General features: G+C 38.4%; 1 protein-coding gene across 3 annotated transcripts in view; it reads right to left on the reverse strand.

Moving 5' to 3' along the window:
- BLTP3B (bridge-like lipid transfer protein family member 3B) overlaps window positions 1-22,950 on the reverse strand; it is a 65,983-nt gene that overhangs the window by 11,783 nt on the left and 31,250 nt on the right. For 2 of the 3 annotated variants that reach the window (XM_076335345.1, XM_076335338.1), the window contains 10 exons: window positions 22,638-22,818; window positions 21,176-21,259; window positions 14,482-14,664; window positions 14,261-14,379; window positions 12,272-12,413; window positions 11,286-11,479; window positions 7,759-9,257; window positions 7,149-7,324; window positions 5,581-5,717; window positions 3,836-3,986 (listed from right to left, as the gene is read on the reverse strand). In XM_076335345.1, coding sequence (XP_076191460.1) covers window positions 3,836-3,986; window positions 5,581-5,717; window positions 7,149-7,324; window positions 7,759-9,257; window positions 11,286-11,479; window positions 12,272-12,413; window positions 14,261-14,379; window positions 14,482-14,664; window positions 21,176-21,259; window positions 22,638-22,818 — 2,866 coding nt within the window. Of the gene's footprint in view, window positions 1-3,835; window positions 3,987-5,580; window positions 5,718-7,148; window positions 7,325-7,758; window positions 9,258-11,285; window positions 11,480-12,271; window positions 12,414-14,260; window positions 14,380-14,481; window positions 14,665-21,175; window positions 21,260-22,637; window positions 22,819-22,950 lie in introns of those variants that run through there. The other variant, XM_076335353.1, reaches the window with a different exon arrangement.

Consider the following 22,950-nt stretch of genomic DNA (forward strand, 5'->3'; position numbering starts at 1 on the left):
ACTTCCCTGGGCAGCCTGTTCCAATGTTTAACCACTCTTGCAGTAATTCTTGTCCCCAAGATCAGTATCTCTAGATCCTCAAAGCCTTTTCAAGGTAGGATCATAGAGCATAAGCTTTCTTGATGGATAGATACGGATTTTCTGTGGTTGCAAAGTTGCAGAAGTACCACATGCACTTAGCCTAGTCACTGGCCAGAGACAGACTGAGTCAAGCTCCAGCAATGGCTGCTTGCCAGTCACAGCAAGTTCTCCACTAGACCTAGGAGGAATTCCTGTTTGCTCTTGGGAAGTAGTAGTAGGGGAATGTTACCTGTTCAGTTCCTCTTAAGCAATGTGTGATGTATTATTTTTCAAAACTACAGACCAGATCACTCAGATGCCTCTGGAACCTTCAGCAGTGACTTATAAAGGGCCTAATGAGAACCTACAAGAAGGCAAAGGACATTGGGGCAAAATTGGCTTTGGTCCAGGTTCCTAACAACTGGAGAAACGGACCACATCCCTAGTGGGGATGCTGATATGGCACCTAGAAAAGTTAAACACCTACTATGTTCCTCGACAATGCACTTCCTCTGAGAAGGAGCCAAACTAAGGAAAACAGATGCATGCAATGCTCATGTACACCAACTATAACTAAACATGCCGTCTCCAGGAAAACAGCTCCAGGAGAGTACTGGGAAGAAGGTTTTGAGCAGTCAGGAGGAACTGTATCAGTGTCTGGTTTGTGTATGTCTATTTTAAAAAGAAAAAAAAAAAGTGGGGTAAGAGGAGGGGTGAGAAGAAGGATAATTAACTTTCTATATTCATCCCACAAAACATGCAGGCTAGTCAACTGTTCTAGACCAAGTGCAGTCAGACAGACGTATAGCAAGAGGCAGTAACTTTATTCAAGTAATACTGCCCCAGCCTGAACGTAGTACAGGTCTGAAAACTGTAATTTCAAGTTTCAGTACAGCATGCAACAGACATTGCCTGGAGCTACAGCCGCCCGGGAGAGTAATTAATTTGCTTTCCTATCTGTAGATTAATTGGGTTTCTCTTTCTGTACGGTGCCCAGTTCTCATGGGTGACCTAGCACAGCAGTAGAGTCAGGGCATATGCTCATATCTATTGGCACTAGAGTCAGAGTAGATGAACATATCGTCGACCTGAGTTGACAAAGACCAATGGGAAGAACTGTAAATGAACATGAGAATCTTCAGCCTCTGCTGTGAATCAGAACCTCTCCCTTTGCTACCTCTGTGAATAGAGGTTTCCACAACCCTAACAGCTGTGACTCCATCCTTCAATCCTTCCAATGTTTAAGAAGTGCTAGATCTCACATTTCCCTGCCCCCACCCCCCCCAAAAAAGCAGCACACTGTGAGTATCAGTTACTTTTTGTGGCTCTAGTCCAGACAGAAAAGAATTAGCTACAACAGCCCTTGAGAGGAAGGACAACTCTCCAGATGGGAGAACAATGACCACCCTTGTCCAATGAGTCTCTGCGATTGGTTTGGGAAACTTTGTTGCCCCTCAAGGATTTATATTCTTCCCACAAATACAGAAAAAGAAATAAGCAGTATGTTTCCTAAGTATTTCCGGACCAGAAAAGAGTGCCTGCGTCATTGCCGGAAAAATCCACCAACGTGTAGAAAAGCAGCAGAAGAAAAGACCACACATTCGGTCTCAGCCATGAAGTCAATCTTGGTTATCTTGCAGATATCTGAAAGGGGCACAGTCAAGAGAGGATGGAGTAAAAATTGCATTAAACAATTCGGAAGCTGCTATGAACTGCTCTTCCCTTCTCCTCCAAGCATGACAAGGTCTCAGTAAAAGCACTGTCCTTCCCAGAGTACCTCTGCCATACTCCATCCCCCCTTCTTTTGTTATTGCTGCCAGACAAGATCTGATAAAGGCATCGTCCTGCAGCCAGCTCTACAGGGAACTGCAACATTGCCCCCAAACTTATTCCAGCCATTAGGCACTTTTCCCTTTCTACACCTACTGCATTAACAGTATAGTAGGCTTTAAATGGTTATTTTTACCCAGAACACCTTCGCAGACTGTAATAATGACTTGATTATTCATTGCTTTGCACGGTTCCTCAGTTTACTAGTTACAATTGTTAATTCAGCACTTGAGTAAGTTTTATTAAAGGTCTTGGGGGGGTTGCTCTTATTGGGATATTTTCTTATGCTTTTGCTCACTGGTTCTTTTAGTTATATTTTGTTACCGTTAACTCATTTAAATTGTTTCTTTTGATCTCAAGCTTTTTTCCCCAACCTTGATCCTCTGGAATTCTTTTTTTTTCTTCCCCCCCAAACTGTTTTCTCCCTTAGGTCTTCTATTAGAATAAATGTGGGAGATGGGTAGCAGCAGTGGCTGCAAAAGATTCCTGACTCAGTACAGAAAGTACAGCCCTACAGTGGAGAGAAGATAAGGTGTACATTACAGAATGGGAGTGACCAACAATGTACAAAAAAAGTGTTGTTGACCCACCCATCCAGATACCCACCAGAAGAAGAAAGGAAGAGATATGAAGTGGAAGTATTTGGAGATTCCAATCACATTATAAGCTTTTGTCCATAAAATAATCAGCCAGTACACAAGCCTCTCCTAATCAGCTGAACCAGAAGAAGCAGGTTCTAGTTTTAGATCCACATGAGAGCAGGAAGGTGGCACATTCTTACTATTTACTCCCTCTTGCTTTTACAGAGGATATGACAGATAACCAGAAATCAGTTTGCCTGCTGTATGAACTGAAGGTCAGCCATGCGTCTTCCCTGCTGGACCTCCCTCTTGCCTTCCGATGCCTGAATGCAACTGCAACATCATGCAACAGCTGCTCAGGCAGCAGCTGCTGGCAATCCCTCAGCTTACCAGTAAATGGGTTCTTTAGCTAAGGCATCAGAGGCTGTACCACCAAGCACGACTTCCTGAAGAAAATCCATGCTGCTGGAAGGCTGGAAATAAATGGCAGCCAACAGCTGCTATAGCTGTTTCCTGGGAAAGGAGATGAACGAGAAGCAGGAAGCAGGTGCATCAGGGATCTGCCCCAAAAACCCTACAGCGCAACAGAGCTGCCATCCAGCAATCGGTGTGGAAGGCTGGCAGAGGGGAGCAAAGCAAACTGTGACATGAAGTGGCGTGCCAATACATCATGCCAAGAAAAAAACCTCGCAGTATGTGAACTAGGTTTTCTGGCAGAGAATGTATATGTACTCATGCACAAGAACAGCTCTGACAATACACTGGCTGATCTAGCTGTGCAAATATCTGTCATGAAACTACACTCTGTGTTCCTATCAAGCTTAAAAAAAAAAAAGAAAAAAGGAAAAAAAAAAAAAAAAAGACTGTCCTTGCAGCTCATCTCTCCTGACACAGAGTCAATTTTTAACTTTTCTTAAACCACAGATTATAAATCTGTTTAAACTGTGGGTGTTAATTTAATCTAGAGAAACAGATCTTGAAGAAAGGAACAGCCCTTCAAACCAAGGTACATTTAAGCAAAGTATCATTAGAGCAGTAAGGGAGTTTCATCTTTATAAAACAATAATACAATGTAATGCAACTTATTTGATTTTGAAAAAGCAAACTAATGACCAGAATTCAATGCAATGCATTTTTTTACCCGCACTATCAGAAATGGTTCCATTTTTATTTCCTTCCCTTTTAATGAATGGCAATTAGGAAAGAAATCGGAGTAGATACTCTAAATCAGCATAAAAAGGATGCTATTGAACTAACATAAAACTGTTCTTGTGCTTTAAGACTAATACAGTGGTTTTATTTACTTAGAACAAATTTTTTCAACTCCAAGTTCACTACACTGAGATCTCATTGTTAGTTCTTACCAACAGTTCTGTTGCAAAGATAGTGTCGAACACTGATATTTCCCAATTGATTTGGTATCACTTGGTTGACCTGTAGGCATATTTCCGTGTCTTCACCTCTGATGTCAATTTCACCATTAACACCAAATATTTGGAAAACCACAACAGACATCTGTCAACAAAATCAAGATAAAACAATGAGATTATAAATTGAATTTTCAATTGTTATTGTTTTTTAAGTTCTAAAACTTTCCCCCCACAAAAGGAAAAGAATCTTTGTATCCATAACCCTTGCTCACAGAAAAGCACAGTTTTCTCATTTCTTCTTCTTTTCTTTTTGTACACATTGGCTTGACAATGGGTTGCTCGATTGTCTGTCCAAAGACAGACACTTGTATTTATAACCCACTAATACCAATTCAGAATTGGCCAGAAAAGCCATGAAAGCGAGACAGACTTTCCCCACTCTTGACAAAGAAGCATGTGACTTATGTGACACCTGAAATTTTCTAAGGCTGCATTCAACTTCATGCATATCATAAGCACAACCAAGTATTTGCAGCGCTGAAACAGACCAGGTTAAAGAACCAGGTAAACTTTGGCTAGCTGCATCACAGTCAGCCCTTTTTTCTCTATTTATTGGATTGCAATATCTTTCAAAAAAAAGTAGCGGCCAGTTTCAAAAGTCAGCTTTGGTATCAGAAGATGTACGTCCATCATCTTTACTACTATTTTGGGCTCATTTTTCTAATGACTTTTTAGTTATATTCTACAAGTAGAAAAAAATATGCTAACATGCATTTGCATAACAATCTGAATGAATTCTGGTTCTTCCATATTACCTATATGCACAGATGATTGAAAATTTATTTAAAAGGAACCAATCATTTAAGTGAGCTGCCTTTTTTTTTTTTTTTTTTTTTTTTTTTAAATGGTGATCCACAAATATTTTAGAGCAAAGGTAGGATTACATGACTAACATTACTAAAAAGGAAAATACGTCAGGCAAGCACACAACAGGTTTCGGTAAACTCACTGTCTTTCTTTGGGCCCATATACCCTTAGGTTTCCAGTTCATGACCTTAACTGATACAAGAATATAATTTAAGAAGCATTGACTAGGGCAAGGATCAGCAAGGAATAAGTAGATAGGCAGATGGAAAAAGTTGGACCCTGCATGGTGTCTCAGGGAGGGAATCTCTCTCTACATGCACTATTCTTATAATCTTCTCTAAATACTGGGCACTGTCCTGACATAATCCTAGACAAGAGGCATCTCTGATCTGACCCAGTAGGGCAGTTGTTACGCTCCTATTTGCAAATACTACAGAATACTACTAGTGCTAAGGAAACATCTCCATATAAGAGATGTCAGAGTTATGGTGCCTTCTTTAATCTATACTTGATGATGTTAAAAAGCTCATTTTAAATATCATATTCAACAGAGCATAAAAGAACATGATGATATTACAAAATATTTCTATGTACTAAAGCAGAAATATTTTCTGACATTTTTAAGCGGCTACTGTCATTTATCAACAGCGGCTATAGAGGAGATAACAAAGACAGAGAATGCTCAGTGTAACTTGGATTATAATCTTCATTTAAGGTTAATACAAGTGCACTAGGATCTATAGGCTTACAAAATGCACTAACAAAAGCTCCCAAAACTACTTGAAACATCACCTCTAAAAGCATTCATTTTAGCTCTATTTTAAGGTTTAATTTACTGAAGCATGTATTCTAATGGAATTCAATAATATTACCATTTCTTCACTAGTCTCATGGGCATTCTCTGAAGCAGCGCTCATGGCATCTGGAGATGACCCATCACAATTTTCAATCACTGTGCCTCCTTCATGGGCATTTTCTGATGGGCTTTGATAGTTTGTGGCTGTAATACCTTCCGTATATACATCAGAAAAAACGCAAAGTTAGCATAGCATAACCTGAATCACTCCTACATTAAGAATAAAGTCAGTGTCTGTTACTGTATGCATTAACTCATTTTTAAGATGAGTTGAACAGCTTATTAAACAAGTATTTATGATTGAACTGCCAAATCCATTCCTCTTACAGAGAGTTCAAAGTTCTAGATGCTATGCAAGTAAGGCAGGATATAGTGACAAAACCAAAATGGCACCCTACATGCATTGTTTAAAAAAAATTGTGAAGGGCCTTTTTTAGTCTTCCAAATCAAATATAAAACTGATCCAGCAGAAAAAAAGGTTGAAGATTCCAAGCCATGTATCTGAAACACTGCACAGTGCCTTTAGAGCAAATGTTTGCCGTTTTATGTTTAGAGAAATAAGCTATATATATTTTCGATAGAGTGATCATGGTAGTGTTTCCCTGACAACTAGAAAGCATGCAGACTTAACCTGCAGTTAAATATTGTTTAACAAGCTAAAAAGACATACAAAGGTTATTTAAAATGGAAAATGTATTTTATGGCATACTCCTACATAAGCACATGCAGGAATACTCCTACAATCCAAATATGTAACAGGTTTGCAAGTGAAGCATTCTTATTATTATTGCTCTAGACTGAAAAGAAATCCTACAGAAAAAAAATATTGTCATTCTTTATTCAAAGTAGAATTTATCAGAAAAGAGGTACCAATAAAAGTCTTATCGTATTTCCTGACATTAAAAATTATTTAATCAGTTTTGCCAGAGAGCTACTAGATTACAATTGCCTAAGTCCACAATACTACGGACTATATAGACATAATTACCATATGCCTGAACTCCTCCCTCAGATCAGGAACAAACAGTCATGCACAGATGAGCAAAAATTGGAAAAATACTTGCTGTTCGACAGTCAATAGCTAGGAACTGCTCTGTAAGGAACAAGCTGCAAGGAGACTACCAAATCTATCTGCCTGGTAATTAGCATGGTGAGTATTAGTGAAAATCTATGTCTTTTTCATCTACTTTTAAAATTAAAGCTTCTTTACCACTTCAAGCATAACACTGATTCAGGATACAAACCTATAAACACTTACAGCCAAAGCAACGGCTTTTAAGCAAAGCAGGGAACATTTCTGCTTAATTCACAGCTGCAACATAGCACTGCAATGCTTTTACTCTCCTCAAGAGAGGAAAATTAAGTAGTGTTTAATTAAGTAGCACTACTTAAGTAGCACACCTTATTACTTTCCCTTGAAATGATGTGCTGTGAATATACTTGATATTATTGACTGGAGAAGCTAACAGAAGTAGTGCTATAAAGTATCCAGGATTTGTTGCACTACAATCCTTTTGAGTATTATTTTAGTAACAAACAACAGTTTCATGTATTGCTTGGAAATATTTTGTTAAACCTACTTACCTTTCTCCAGAAAGCTTTGGCTGTCACTTCCATCACTCTCTATCAAATGATCCTCTAGCATCATACTATCAATAGAGATGGTATCCAGCGAGACTTGTGATGGACTTCTCTTCATATTCTTGTAAGAAACAGAGAATGCAGGGAGGTTGGACGGGCAGCGTTCCTTAGGCTTTGCACTTTTTAAATATAAAGATATTAGGAAATTATTATTTCAAATTAAAGGGAATTACATAGAAGTTACTTTAAAAAATTCCTCTAAACCAGGCAAGATGTAAAAGAAAAAATTTGATAGTTCAATAATCTTTTGGCAAGAAAAAGAGATAAGCATAGAAACAACATGCATTCCTATAGATACTTGTGTCAATATTTTTCTCGATACATATTTCATAACATTGAAACTGAAAGTAAATAGTTTAAATCAATTAACTAACAGTTCATTTTAGCTTTGATTGAATGTTGGATACTGTGTATCTTATATCTTTATATACTTTTAAAATTTCATCTACTACATGTTCACTTCCGTTGACCATTACTAAAAGTATGTGGCCAACAAGACTGATAAATATTTTCAGATAGTAGGAAAACTGATTTAGTATTAAATCTGCTATACCTTGATGAAGACTGGGATGCAAACATTCTAACTGAAGTCACCTTCTCTTTGTTGATTTCAAGCTCTTCAGATTCTAAGGCAGTTTCTGTTTCCAAGTCAGTGACTTGGTTAGGACAGCCTTCAGTTGTGCCTTCCTGTTCATTTAACTTATTTGAGAATATGTTTTTGTCATCGTCTTTATCAATGAAAAATTCAGTAGAATCTTCTCTCTTATTTAAAATGGATGCTGAATCCCTAGGATGCAAGCTACTTTTCTCACTTAGAGGTCCACAGACCTCCTCTGAATCGCTTCTACTGAAAAGTCCACTGCTTCCTCCTTCACTCGTATCTCCCAAACCTTTATCTGATGCATCATCTGAAAATGACGCTCCTTTCTGAAAATCCATATTACTGTCTGATTTAAACAAAAGAGGATCTATTACAATTCCTTTATTAACTTCAGCATTCAGAGGCTTGCAGTCATTTACATAATCAAAATTAGTAATACCAGCTTGCACTACCTTCTTGCCAACTAATCTACTCTCTGAAGTAAGAGCTTCCCCATTTCCCAAAGGAGAGAGTTCTGATGCCATGGGACTTCCTTCTTCCACAGCTGGAGACTTACAAGGGTTTCCCTGAGTCACTGGATGGAGTAGTAAGGCTAGTTCTGCACTTTTCAGCAGGATCCCAATGCAGACATCCGTTTGCTTTGCAGGTTTTCCTGTCACTGCTTCTACATCATTCCTTAAGTTTTCTAGGAGCAATACAAGAGATTCATGGAGAAACAGCAAAAAAAGATACTGGTAATGATTGATCTGCACGCTTACATGTTTTTGAACACGGACAAGAACATGTACATCTGCATCAGAGGAAGAGCTTTCAGAAAGCACTCCTGAAGCGTCTGACATTTGAATGCCATTGGTCAAGGGCTCTGTCTCACTGCTGTAATATTCCTTTAGAAGTTTTTTACGTTGCAGTCTATTAGCAAGATCACTAGATTCACTTTTTGGAATGTTCAAAGCTGTCCGATTATGTGATAAAAGCTCTTTTTGTGACTTTGCAAATCTTACTGGCTGGCAAATCCAAAGTGAAAGTGGGAATGAGTCCACAAAGCTTATTGGTCGGCCTTTCCCACTTTTCGTTCCTTCATAATCTATCCAAAACTGGGAAAAATGCAAGGCCCAAACATCAGTAGCTGCAGATGTCTTTAATGCGTATTTATTCAATTTTGGGATGATATAACCTTTATAAACATCATGCATTTTAGTATCTTGTTCATGAGCATGTCTCTGGAAGATTGGATGCAAAAGATTAAAATTCTTCTGGGACTTCGGAAAAGTGGTGAAAGTTCTACTGAAAAATTCACAGTCTTTGAAGTTTTGAAACAAAGCTTCTAGATCAGAGTGTCTGCAGTTTGGCGAGTATCTTGTATTTGTAGCAATCATCTCTGAACTTTGAATGGAAAGTGCACGAGGTTGATCTTTATGAATTTCAGGTTTGTTTTCAGATGGGATGATGAACTGCAGGAGAGAAATATAATTTGTCTAATTAGAAATATGTAGATTAAGAAGGTATACAATTAAAGAAACAAAATAATAGCCATGACAGCTAAAATAAAGGAATATAATTGTAATTTTATGAGAACTCAAGCATACTAACACAGAACAGGGATAAATTAGGCTCACAGATTATCATTTGTGTTTCCTCTCATTTTTAAGAAGAATGCTGTGGCATCTAAAACGCAATGTTTGTACAAAAACGTAAGGGTCTCTGGCTTTTCTTATCTGAAGGGTTTAGATTTAGGTCAGCTATATTAGGCTGAAGTGTCTCATTTCTTCAACTCAGGAACAGCTTGGCAGAAAGTTTCTTCAAGTGTTCCAAGTATTTACAACTCTGAACTCCAAATTATAATTCTCTGTTTTTCAATATGATTTGTCAAATAGGCTTTTTCACTCTCTGAGTACTACAGTATTTTATTTCTATGTTAAGATACAAGGAAACAATTAAATGTGCTAACATAGCTAATATTCTTAACATTGCAGAATACAGAATAGGTATTTTGTGACCATTATCTGATAATCATAATAATTTTTTTTATCATAAAAAATAAAAAAAATACTCTAACTCCTAAAAAACAACAAAGTAGTTCAGTATACTGGATTTAATTTAACTTGCATATCTTTAGTGCAAGTTTTAAAGAAAATACATATTTTATGCCAAATCCTGTATCTGATCTTGTCAACGTGGACCTTGGCCATGCTAATTTTGCTAGTATCAGTGACACTACCTTCTGTCACAACATCTCCATGCTGAATCTAGAAAGATCAGAGTAAAAAAGTCATCCTAAAGACATTTAAAAGATGGGAGTGATGAAGCTTCTTCATGTAAATAAAAGGACTCAGAACAAAACAACCAAATATGTAACTACATAATAGTTAACTATATGATATGTAAACATCAAGCACACCAATAATAAAAGATTCATAATTTGCTAGAATAAAAATAACACAGTTCATAGAGGGATGAAATAATTAATATGAATCAAGGTTTGAGGGATTTAATACTACTTTTATCTTCTCTTAGTTTAGTAGGCTATTCACATATAGTAATTCAATATTAATTTATTTATTCAATATTCAGTCTGTATTTGTAGCTGCCTGGTTGTTAGCTCTCAATAATTGTTTTCATTCAGTACAAACCATGTCCTTTTAAAGTTCCACTAAATATGCACTAAGAGCCTTAGGAAGATAACCATCTCTCCATACGCTGACTTTTTAGAACCCTTGAAACTTCTCCTGTGGGCACCATCAAAAAGACTCATTGTTTTGTTCACCTCTCAACCTTAGAAACCAATGCCCAATGCAAGTCGAGGTGCTTGGGGAGGGGGAGGAGCAGAAATCTGTCTGCTCAATAATCCTTCTCCTCCTAAGAAGGAGGAGACAAGGGAAGCAAACATCTGATGTTCAGCTGCATTAATAAGCGCCACTCCCCTGGAATAAACATACAGAGAACTTGTGTACCTGAACTACAGCCAAGGGCCGGCGTCAAACAGAAAACAGTGAGAATGGGTTTTGGAGAAGGAAATAAACCTTCAGATGAACTGCTTTCTTTACTCCAGGCATTCACTAACAAGACGAAATAGTTTTGATATACTACAACCAAAGGAACAAGGGAGGGCCCTTGCATTAATATAGAGTGCAAATATTAATTTTTTGCTAATTATTTTTACTTCAGTGCTCAATTTTTTTTCTTCTGCTATGTCAGCTTCATTGAATACAGTGAAATACTTTGTTAATACTCCCATTCAGGTCCTCAATACAAAACGAATACCCCGAGGACAGAGATGAAGTAGTATGGAAGACCGATGTCTGTCTTCAAACCATCATATTCTGCATAGTTTTCCAGAGCAGCGTTTCTTATTGCGTGGGTTGTTTGTTCATTTATTTGACCATTTATTCCTCAAGCTGCTTTGCTAACAGCTTTTCAGAAGAACAGAAAAAGTATTTTCTGCCAAGGAACCATAAAACCCCTCCTCAGTGACAGCATACCTTTAACATTAGTCCATCAACTCTAACATCAACATGTTCATCTGATTTTGAATTGTCATTTAACTTGTACATGGCCATGAACTGAATAAGACTCTGTTTCAAATCCAACACAAACTGATTTAGCCAAAGAATACTTCTCTCATCCAGGGTGAACTGTAAAGCATTCAGCTGGCCATACAAATTTGGACATGGAACTAAAAGAGAAAACAAAACAAAATCATGAGAATAAGTAAAATGTTTAGGGGTTGTTTTTTTGAAGGGTTTTTTTTTTGTTTTTTTTTTTTTGTTTTTTGTTTTTTTAAAAAAACAAGTGCAGACTTGCATTTTACATCAGAGAAAGAATGGAAACCTACTCCTTTGGTCCCAAGGAAGAATAAATTGTTAGGAGATACCTGAAGTGATGCTTCTTTCTCCCACTCCAAGCAAGTAACTGAATTTTTGAATGTAAAAGCTAATATTAGAATAGAATGAAGTCTGAGGAGAGGGGGAGAATGCCCTCATTACAGAGGAAGGGCAGGACCAAGATTTTGCTGTCCTCAAGTCCCACCTCCAAGAAATCCACTGACATTTCTGTATATAAAACAGGGCCAGTCCCGTAACACATTAATAAAAATAACTCCAGCAGATCTTTGTTGCATCTTAGATACTACTGCAATAGTTTGAGTTCTTCTACGTAGCCATTGAGTTCTTTTATGTAGCCAGACAGTGGAACTGCAGAAACAATACATGTATGTTGGAGAATGAATAATTTATGTGTCAGTAAAAATGTGTGAGTGTTTTCAGACTTAAAAAACATGTTTATAAAAAACAGTATTTACAGGAGTTTGCCAGGAGCAAGCACTGTGGAAATGGAGCAGTGTTGTGTTCTTTCCATTTTAGAAGCCATTACCTATTTCCAGTTGTCAACCTCGAATCAGTATTAAGCTTCATAAAGGTGAAAGTAACACACAAAATTTATGGTTCAGTACAAAAAAAAAAAGTCTTACTAGGAAAGTCCTTTCCATCTGGGTAGTAATATTCAGTGAATTCAATATGAATAGCTGGCATTTCTGGTGGAAGATAAAGTGACTTTTTATTGCAAGAGATCAGAGCTTTAGGGGAAGAACGACACTGGTCTGCTGTTGAAACCTGTAAAAGATAAAACATTAATTTCATTAATACATTACGTTTTTATAATCATTAAGCATTTGTAGTTGCAAGGCACTGCCCCTAGTAGCATAACATTCCACTGCTCTCAGATGTAGATCCCCAACCACACAAAGTGCTGACAATGAGAAACACCTAGTTGCCTTGTAGTAAGAAGCAATCCACATAGAACAGTTTCACAAGAAAACTATATAGTATTAATGGTACCAAATCCCCTTCCTTCATGCGAGGCAGGAGGCAGCAGATTGCTTTCAAAGGCGTTCACCAGAAGCCTAGAATGATCTGGTATCTCTATTGCAAACACTACAGCTCCTGTATAAGCAATTATGCTAGGATGTGGTATATTTGCATACTATCTGTCCAAAAGGATCCATATCTAGATGATAAGGGATAGATAAGCTAGATAAGTTCACTACACAAGTGTTAGCAAGTCCTTGTATTGTTGTAAGGACAGATTCCAGTACATGCACCAACTCTTGACTGTATACTGCTAAGCAAGGTGTTCAGCATGCACCTGGCAAAGATACGTATGCTTGGCTATGCCCGAAGGTCTACTTCACAGGAGAATCAAGACACTATAGAACAGTAATCCTCCATTTCTGTTCCTTCCAATGTAAGTTATGAAACAAGAAAGAGATCACCTTTTGATATATATTTGACCTTAAATTTCTCGGAATGTATCCTAGTTTAAAAAGTATGTTGTCAAAACAAAGCTCTTTCATCCAACACTTAATAGGTCAAGACTGCTAGTTTGAAATTAGCCAGCTTATTAATACTAAATATATGATGATATCTGCTTGTATTAGTTTCACTGGAAATAATGAATATATAACCTTTACAAGCCTGCTTCACTTCATGTGGTTGTTTTCAAGCTGCAAACATCTCTGTATTAACACACAAAAATTCAAGTAGTAACAGATCTATTTAGAAAAATAGCTTTTTGTAAATTGTATAGAAATAATGACAATTAAAAAAATTGAAAATGTATTTGTGTAGGGAGGAGGAGGAGGAGACAAGCATCTGAAGAGTAGAAGGCAAGTGAAAACACTGACAGTACAAAATGATATTATAAAACCACTTCAAACCCAGATGAAGGCTCCCGGCAGCAAGCTGCAACCTCCCACTCTATCAGAAGTGATATGGCAAAAAAGCATTGAAAATTGGAACAAGAGCAAGTAGAAGTCACAATGACTAAGGGCACACACTAAGCATTTTTGTTAGGACCTGAAATTTAGAGTGTATCCTCCTATATCGCTACCATTCTGCCTTAGAGGTATACTCCTCCTCTATTCCAGTTGCCTCCTATCTGCACCAAAGAGTGAATCTGGTCCACAAGCAGCAACTAAAATTACTCACTCAAACAAAAGCTGGGGGGGGGAACAGTAAAAGTGTCTACTCAAAATATCACTGGGGGAGAGAGGGGCTGGATAAAAATTTTAAAAACTCTTAATTTAACATTTATAAAAAATATCCATGCGCTTTGAAAAAGATAACAACAAGAAAAGCAATAAATACAAACCCACATATTAAAATATTGGGTACCTAACATGGTGCAATGAAAAGATGAAATTCCAAATGTCAGGATTTGGGGAACAGTAGAACTTGGATCCAAATCATAATTGTGACAGGGTATCATCTAATATAAAGTCGGTAAGAAAATATCCACCAATTTTATCAAAGCAGAAGCAGGCCCATAAAGGTCTAATCCAATAATGAACGGAAAGACTTCTATTAATTTCAATGGGCTTCGGAATTGTCCCTTAAAAACCATAGTTACGTAACAGTCAAGGGCGAAGTAGCCCCAGTTTTACTAACTTGAAGAAATGTACCTGATATATATTGAAATCTGCAAGTCTAACCACAATAGGACTAGACATCAGTTTGCCCTTTGGTTGTTGGGAAGATACAGAGGAAGCCCTAGATGTTCCTTTCGGTATCTGTTCCTTGCCTGTAGGAAAGAATAGTGATGGAATCATTGAAAAGAACAGCCTTTTTTAGAATAGTTTTAACATTTCATGGAATTAGAGCATTAGTGATGCAAACAAAGTACCTGTTTGTAGGTTCTGAGGAGATACAGCAGGTGGTGATTTGGGAGGAGAATCTATGACCTGGTCCTTCACAGCCTGCTTAAGCAATTCAACGTTGCTTTTGAATTCATTTAATAATTCTTTGGCCCATCCACTTCTGGTTTTAGTGGCATCACTATAATGCATCCAGTGATTGCAGCTGTCTCCTGCAAATAAGAGGAATGGGGGAAACACTAACTCATTTGAAAGTTTGCTTCTAACTGCATAACAAGTTTCCACTATTTCACAATTCTTCTTCAAAATATAATCTCGTTGCATGCTGTAATTATAGAACAACAGAAGTTATAACAGATGTTAAAACAGAAGTTATATATTACATAAAAACAAGTCTCACTGCTTCACAAAATCACTCAGAAAACAATATAATATTGCCACCTGCCTTTTAACACCACTAATACTCAAAACATCATTGAACATTTCCAGTTCAGAGAAATCTGATGACACATTAATGTCACACGTGAGAACATGCAAAAAAATATTTCATTGAAAAAAAAAAAAACAACCCAAAACCGCACGTGAGAACAAGTAACAGAACAATGTTCTCATGCTCACTTTTTCCAAGTTTATCTTTCCTGCCAGAACTGTGTCCTAAGAAGCTCCTGGTCCCTTTCCAGAAATGTATTCTTTTTGTCTTGGCTCTATAGCACCTTTATGGCACACAAACAAGAAAGTAAGTTCAATCAGTGCTGCGGCACACACAGCCTTAAAAATCAAGCCCAGTGGAAATTCTTTTATTCCTAACATGTTTCTGTTCGTCAAGCATTTAAACCTCTGAAAGAAATCAAGATCTCTTCAAACAGTCCCTGTAAAAACAGTCTACTAACCTGTTCGATAATAAGGATGCAATACAAATAACTTTTATCAAGTGGTACATCACTCTTTAAATACCAGCATGCGAAAACTTACTTTATTTGGGACTTAATGAGCTTTTGGATACTTACACTGGGGATGAGTAGATATGGTTGCTATTAAAATAGGAAAATGCTTTGGGAAAAAATTGTGATTTCAAGTCTAAATGCAAAGATTTCAGCATGGAAGAAACTTTAAGAGAGGGGCCTATCATAGGAGACAACATTTTTCCCCACCCTCCTGCCTCACAGCCTTTTGACAGTTATTCACATCTTTCTATCTAAGGAAGAAGAGAAAGGAACAGGGAAGAAAACAGAAAGAGAGCAAGAGGGCAAAGATACATTAAATTCAAGCCCACGAAGCTGGGATTCTCCAAAACAGGGCTGAAGTGGGGTCACCCCAAGCATATGCATATAAACTCTGAAGTACCTACAGGACAGCAGCATTATAGGGAAAGCTCTCATACCCCTTCTGGAAAGTCAGTATGGGCAGGTGCCTCTCTGAAGTGCTTGCACACTAACATATGCAGCATGAGGAACATGTGGGAGCAGGAGGAACGAGAGATCTGCATGCAGTTGCAGGGCTATGATCTCATTGGGATCACAGAGACATAGTGAGATAGCACACAACCGAAATGCTGCAAAGGATGGACACAGGCTCTTTGGGAAGCACAGGCCAAGAAGGCAAGGAGGGTGAGTTGCCCCCTCAGTAAGATCAGTGGGAACACATGGAGCTCTGCTTTGGGATGGATGATCAGCTGGTGGAGCGCTTACAGGTCAGGATTAGATGTTGTGGTGGATGTCTGCTACAGACCATCTGATTAGGAAGATGAGGCCCTCTTCAGACAACTGGAAGAAGTATCACGTTCACAGACCCTGGTCCTCATCAGGAACTTTAGCCACCCCAGTGTCTACTGGAGGGACAATACAGCAAGACACAAGTAATTCATGCTCTTTCTGAAAGTGCATCGATGACCACCTCCTAACATAGGTAATCAAGCAGCCAAAGAGAACACATGCTCCACTGGACCCGATTCTTACAAAAAAAAGGAAGAATGGGTCAGGGATGTGAAGGTCAGGGGCAGCCTTGGCTGCAGTGACCATGACATGGTGGAGTTCACAATTCCAAGGTGAAGGAACAAGGCAAAAAGCTGAATGACAACCCAGGACTTCAGGAGAGCAGCCTTTAGCCTGCTTGAAGGAACCTCATGGGATATAACCCTGGCCAGAAGAGGGGTCCAGGAGAGCTGGTTGATGTTCAAGAATCACCTCCAAGCCAAAGAATGGTCCACCCCTGAAAAGCAGGAAATCTAGCAAATGTGGAAGGAGGCCTGTGTGGATAAACTAGGAGCTCCTGACTAAATTCAGAGATAAAAAGGAAGTGTACAAGATGTGGAAACAGCATTAGGTTACCCAAAAAGAATATGGAGGATGGCATTAGGGATGCCAAAGCCTATCTGGAGCTGAATCTAATGAGGAGCATTAAGGACAACAAGAAAGGCTTCTACAGGTGTTATCACCAGCAAAAGGAAGAGTAGGGAAAGCCCGGGCTTGCTGTTGAATGGGGCAGCGGACTTGGTGACAATCAACATAGAGAAGGCTGACGTACTCGGGCCTTCTTTGCCTCAGTCTTCACTGGTAACACTTGACTTCAGAATTCCCAGGTCCTTGAGACCTTTGGGAAAGTCTGGAGCAAGGAAACCTTCTCCTTGGCAGAGGAGCATTAACTTAGGAAACATTTAAATTGATCAGACATGCACAAGTTCATGGGATCCTGACGAGATGCAAACAAGTGCTGAAAGAGCTGGCCAATGTCATGGGGAGGCCACTCTGAATTGTATTTGAAAGGTTATCATTAAATAGTTATCAGGAAAGGTTCCTGAGGACTGGAAGAAAGCAAATGTCATTCCTATCTTCAAGAGGAGGATGAAAAGAACAGGCCGGTCAGCCTCACCTCAAAGAAGGCAATAGAGGAAGGTAACAGAGGTCAATAGAGCAAATAATCCTGGAAACCATTTCAAAATACATTAAGGACAGGAAGGTGATTGGGAGTACACATGCATGGATTTATGATGGAGAAATCATGCCTGATGAACTTTACAGCCTTCTACTATGAGGTGACTGGCTTGATGGATGAGGGGAGAGCAGTGGATGTTGTCTACCTCAACTTCAGCAAGGCTTTCAACACTGTCTGTAACATGCTCAGTGACAAAATGATGAAGTACTGACTAGGTAAGTACACAGTGAGGTGGACTGGAAACTGGCTAAACTGTTACATCTTCAAGGGTTGGGATCAGCAGCATGAAGTCCAGCTGGAGGCAGTCATCTGTGGTATACCCCCCAGGCCAATACTGGGGCCAATATATCTTCATGAATAAGCTGGATGATGGGACAGAGTGCACCCTCAACAGCTCTGCAGATGGTACAAAACTAGGAGGAATGGTTGATACACCAGGTTGTTGTGCTACCATTCAGAGGGACCTCAAAAGGCTAGAAAAGTAACCCGACAGTAATCTCATGAACTTCAAAGGGAAATCCAAGTCCAGCATCTGGAGTACAGGCTAGAGGCTGACCAGCTGGGAAGCAGCTCTGCAGAAAAAAAAAAAAAAACAAACCTGAGACAGTAAGTTCAGTATGAACCAGCAATGTGTCCTTGATGTAAAGAATGCCAACAGCACCTTGGGCTGCTTAGGAAAAGCACTGCCAGCAGGTCAAGGGAGGTGATCCATGCCCTTTGCTCAACCCTGGTGAGACTACATCTGGAGTGCTGGGTCCAGTTCTGGGCTCCCCAGTACAAGGCGGCCATAAACTTACTGGAGTGAGTCCAGCAAATGGTCACAAAGATACTTAAGAGACTGGAACACCTTTCAAGGAAAGGCTGAGATGGCTGGGATCATTTAGCCTGGAGAAGAGAAGGCTCAGAGGGATCTTATCAATGTGTATAAATGATTGATGGGGGGAGTAAAGATGAGGGAGCCAGATTCTTCTCAATGATGCCCAGTGACAGGACAAGAGGCAATAAGCACAAAGTGAAATACAAGAAATTCCACTTAAACCTTTTTAAAAAATAAAGCTTTTCTACTGTGACAGTGGTTAAACACTGGACTAGGTTGCCCAGGGAGGCTGTAGAGTCTCCACCCTTGGAGCTATTCAAAACCTAACTGGACACAATTCTGGGAAGCTAACTTTAATTAACACCACTTTAATCAGAGGGGTTGGACTAGACAATCTCCAGAGGTGCCTTCTATCCTCAACTATTCTACAATTCTACATATGGAGGTGTCATCGCCACATTTATCTGTGAAAAGCGAAGAGCAGGCCAGATTGTAACAAGAAAAGAATATTTTAGTCGAGCTGGCACTGATGTTGCTACCATCTGAACTTATTGCTGGTTGCCCAGGAAGAAAATGCTTTCCAGTTTCTCATATTGTCTCAATATATCAGCTTGATCAAGAATTTCCTGTGCTGCAAAATGTCCTGCATGATGGCAAAGCAGCAGCTTTCTCTGATCATCATCCAGTAACACATCAGCTGCACAGATAATGGATCTGGATAAAAGCTTCACTGAGAGTAGGTCTGCGTGGACTAGTAAAGCGACGGACTGCTGTACAGACAGGTTTACAACATCCAATAAGTCTGGCTTATGTTAGGGTTATCACAGTCACTGGACACACAACCTGCTTCATTTTCCTTAAGTACTATGAAAGGCTATTGTTGGAAGGCTTCATTTTCAATGGGTTGGAAATTTCCCCTACAGCAATTATGCCTCAGACTCCCTTTAGAGTCTTTCTGGGTGGGGTCTGTTACAAAAACAAATAAACAAAACAAAAAAACCTCACAAGAACCCAATCTGCAAAATAATTAATTGTTGAGGGCTTTTTCCTGAAGGATTAACTGCAATTTCCAAGACGACTATACCAAAAGAGCTATTTCTAAATATTCCATAGGCCAGAGAGGTACAAAACCAGAAAACAGTCTGGTAAGAGTCATAGAAGTATATAGCTGTTTCCTGCTTGCCCGCTGTTACAGAGTATTAATATGGTGTTGTCCTTCAGTATGCAATATTGCAGAGCCTCAGCTTCGGGGTAGGAATGCTCTGCATATCAGGCAATAGCCTGATACAGCAGTATAGAGAGGCATGATACCTACATGGCTAGAAAACTCCCTTTGAACCTTCAAGATCAATATCTGCTCTTTTTGCTTTGAGTAAAGGGACTCTCCCCTCTGTGACAATAGTTTGCCCACAGAATTGACACACTCTTCTAAAATGGTGAGAAGATGACAACCTCTTAAAGTCGAAAAAGAAACTTTCTGGCATGTTCCCTCCCCCTCCACACATACACCCTATGGGATCAAACACTACCACCTTTGGCAGTTTTTTGTCATAGCTTATTAGTGAGACCTAGATTTCTGTTACTTAAACATACTTGTACAGAACACCATTTAAGACTGCAGGAGAACACTACCTTTAGAGGCACCACCTTTACTCTGCAGATGATTTTCTCCATCTCTGGTTTCATGCAGTGGGAGTTATGTCCCATGTAGCCATTACCTAAAAGCATTCTCAGTGAGCTTCTAACATGCCCATCCAACAGCCTACAGTGCATGGTTCAATCTGGCTAAGAATCCTTCCAAAAGAAACAATTTATTTCCCTGGTTCTCCACATTTTCTCTGAGAAGAGCTCACAGAAATCATAGATAGATCAGACCCTCACTTAGACATAATAGGAATCAGAAGTGACAGTAAATGAAAAACATAGCTGGGTCACAAGACAGGCATGTGTTAAACCTCTGTAACTTAAGGTCCCACTTTTATAGGACAGGAAACCAATATCACAAATTTCAAACCATATTAGGCCAATCTATAGCAAAGAAAGAATACTGTTTTTCTTAAACATACACAGCCACAGAAAAGAATATGCTTATTTGACCTATGCTAAATGACATTTTTTAAGGTGCAAAAATTATACTTGCTACTTATGAATGAAACAGATTGACATAACAGGATTCCATCTACAACCATGAGTGACAAGAAGGACATGAGGCAAGCTACAGCTAATTCACATCTTTAATGTATGTGGATAATCACTCCGAAATTACTGGTCTGTGTTAGTAAAAAGCAAAACAAAGCACAATCAAACCCCCCACCACCAACTAAAAGCCCCACCACTGTACCGGATTGCCTTTGATCTCAAATTCAACAGCAAACTTATTTTGTCTCTTCTAAATTTTTTAGATTTCTGAAAAACATATTTACTAGAAATGATTTGTAAGAAATGCTTCTTTGGAAATTGCTAACATCTGTTTAATAACAATTCCTTAACAAAAGGCTATACAATTGAACCTCTACACACTGGGATTCTTGTCTAGCAAAGTAAAATAAAAAACAAAGCACTGCTTGCAAATGGACATAAAATGATAGACTTCTATATGGAAAAAAATCTAGCAGTTCGACTTTTGCAAATATCCAATTAGTGAATTCTCAATCTGCTACACTGCCTTCCTCTGTCAACACACAATTCTTTTCATGTCAGAAATGCGTAAACACCGTTTTGTTGACCAAACAGAACAGTGAAAAGGAAAAGTGTTTGGCCTAAAATAGCTCATTCACAGAAATTAAATTGGTTCCCAGGTTGTTGCTTTTGTTGTTTGTTTTTGCATATAGAAGGGAAAAAAAAAGGTGTGTATTTCAAATGCTTAAAACATTATTATCCAAGCCGTATACATATACACACACAAACAAATTTTTTAGTATTCAAGCAAGATAGTTACATTCCACAGGTAATTCACAAAATGCTCACTTTCATACCTGCTTTGTGAAATGGATAATAGTCCACTGTTAAATAGCTGAAGGAAAGCTGCATGGCCCCTCCTGTAATGCGTCTATTTGAGTCTGTAAAATAAAACAACGCTCAGCTCTGCAGACATTGTATTTAGCATGTTAGTTCTCATGTTGCTGCATTCCCTTAAACACCTAACAGCTACTTCTTCCTCCCCTTTAACTGGCTCTCCTTACAACCTCATTATCTTCCCTCAAAATTTTCATTTAGGTAGTCTTCACCGGTTTCTAAAGATCGGCTTGTAGAACTCTGTATTCTGTACTTGGTCACTATTAACAAATTGCATATTGTTTTAAATGCTATTAAAAAGTAAAGACAACTCTTTCAACACGTATTACTGCAGTTTTTCTGAAACAAAACTTTTCACACTGAATATATGATTATGACCAGTCATTCGAAGTCAACATTTACTTTCAAGAACATTGTAAATATAATTTATTTTATTTCACAAATATTATTGCAGTGAAGAGGTCTTCTGAGAGTCCTCTGTTCTGATTTTTCCACTGCTAAATTTAAACTTCATGGCCAAAAATAAAGGACCAATAAAGAGATCTCACTAAGAATGATAAACCCCAACTGCAGTAGATACACTGCATGTAAGGAAATACATCCCTAGCCAGTGAACCTTATGCTCTGCTGCTCTGCAAATGTCTTCCCTAATCAAGGAAATACATTTGCCAAAATCTAAGTTTTCCATACTCTTTTCTTCAGCAGACCTTGTATGCCTCTATAAATTTTTCAGTGACTAGCCAGCTCCTTGAATATACACTGATATGTCATTCTCTTCTGATCACTTTTAAAAGGCATGAAAGAAGTGTCATTTGTCTTCTTTTTTCCTGATTCTAAATATGGCTATATGCAATAGCCTTTCATTTAAAAAAAAAACCCAAAAAACACACCAAAGTACAAGTATTACACACAAAATTATAAGGCCACAGAACACTTGTTCCATTCTTTCTATGTGCTGCAGAGCATACCAAATTCTCTAAATTAGTAACACAAAAGGACTGCTCTTTTATTAGTCTGTATTTTATAAGAGTATTACAGAAGCAGATTGTATAGTGACCCTTTCAAGCCACAGTAATGTTGCCACTGCATTCTTCATAACCCAGTTAACTTGTAATATAAAAGAAAAAAAACAGTAACAATCAGACTGGACAGAATCAGTTTCTAGAAGACAGGAAAAGCACTGAAGCTACTAGCACTCTTAGCAGTTTTTATTGCATTTATTCTAAAATAATTACATTTAATAATGAAATGCTGTCCTGATAGAGGCACCTAGCTGATTTTAAATGTGTCTACAGACACTGAAGACAATTCTGAATATTCCTCTAAAATAAAGACTCTCAATTAACATTATTGTATTCCTCAAAATGTCTTCTAAAGATTATTATGGTGCACAGGCATGTTACTTTAAAAAAAAAAAGTTACCTTTTTCTTTAGAATGGATATCATCACATATATGTAGGTCCAAATGGGAAATTACTAAGTGATGAGAAGTTTCCTTAACATCAAAATCATTAAACAATTTTACTATTGCATCGTTTTGATCAGGTGCTACCGTTGTCTGGTGCGCTTTCACTTGCTGAGAGCTGGGTGCAGGGGCAGAGCTCTGAAAAAATATTTAGTCATATTGATTTATAAAGTTTATCCTTCCTTTCAAGCATAAGTACCCTTTTACTTACTCAAAACACGCCTTGGAAATAAGGAAAAATCTGCACCACGTGCGTTCACCTTGGATCGT

The sequence above is a fragment of the Aptenodytes patagonicus genome, chromosome 1 (genome assembly GCF_965638725.1).
Source record: "Aptenodytes patagonicus chromosome 1, bAptPat1.pri.cur, whole genome shotgun sequence".
NCBI lineage: Eukaryota > Metazoa > Chordata > Aves > Sphenisciformes > Spheniscidae > Aptenodytes > Aptenodytes patagonicus.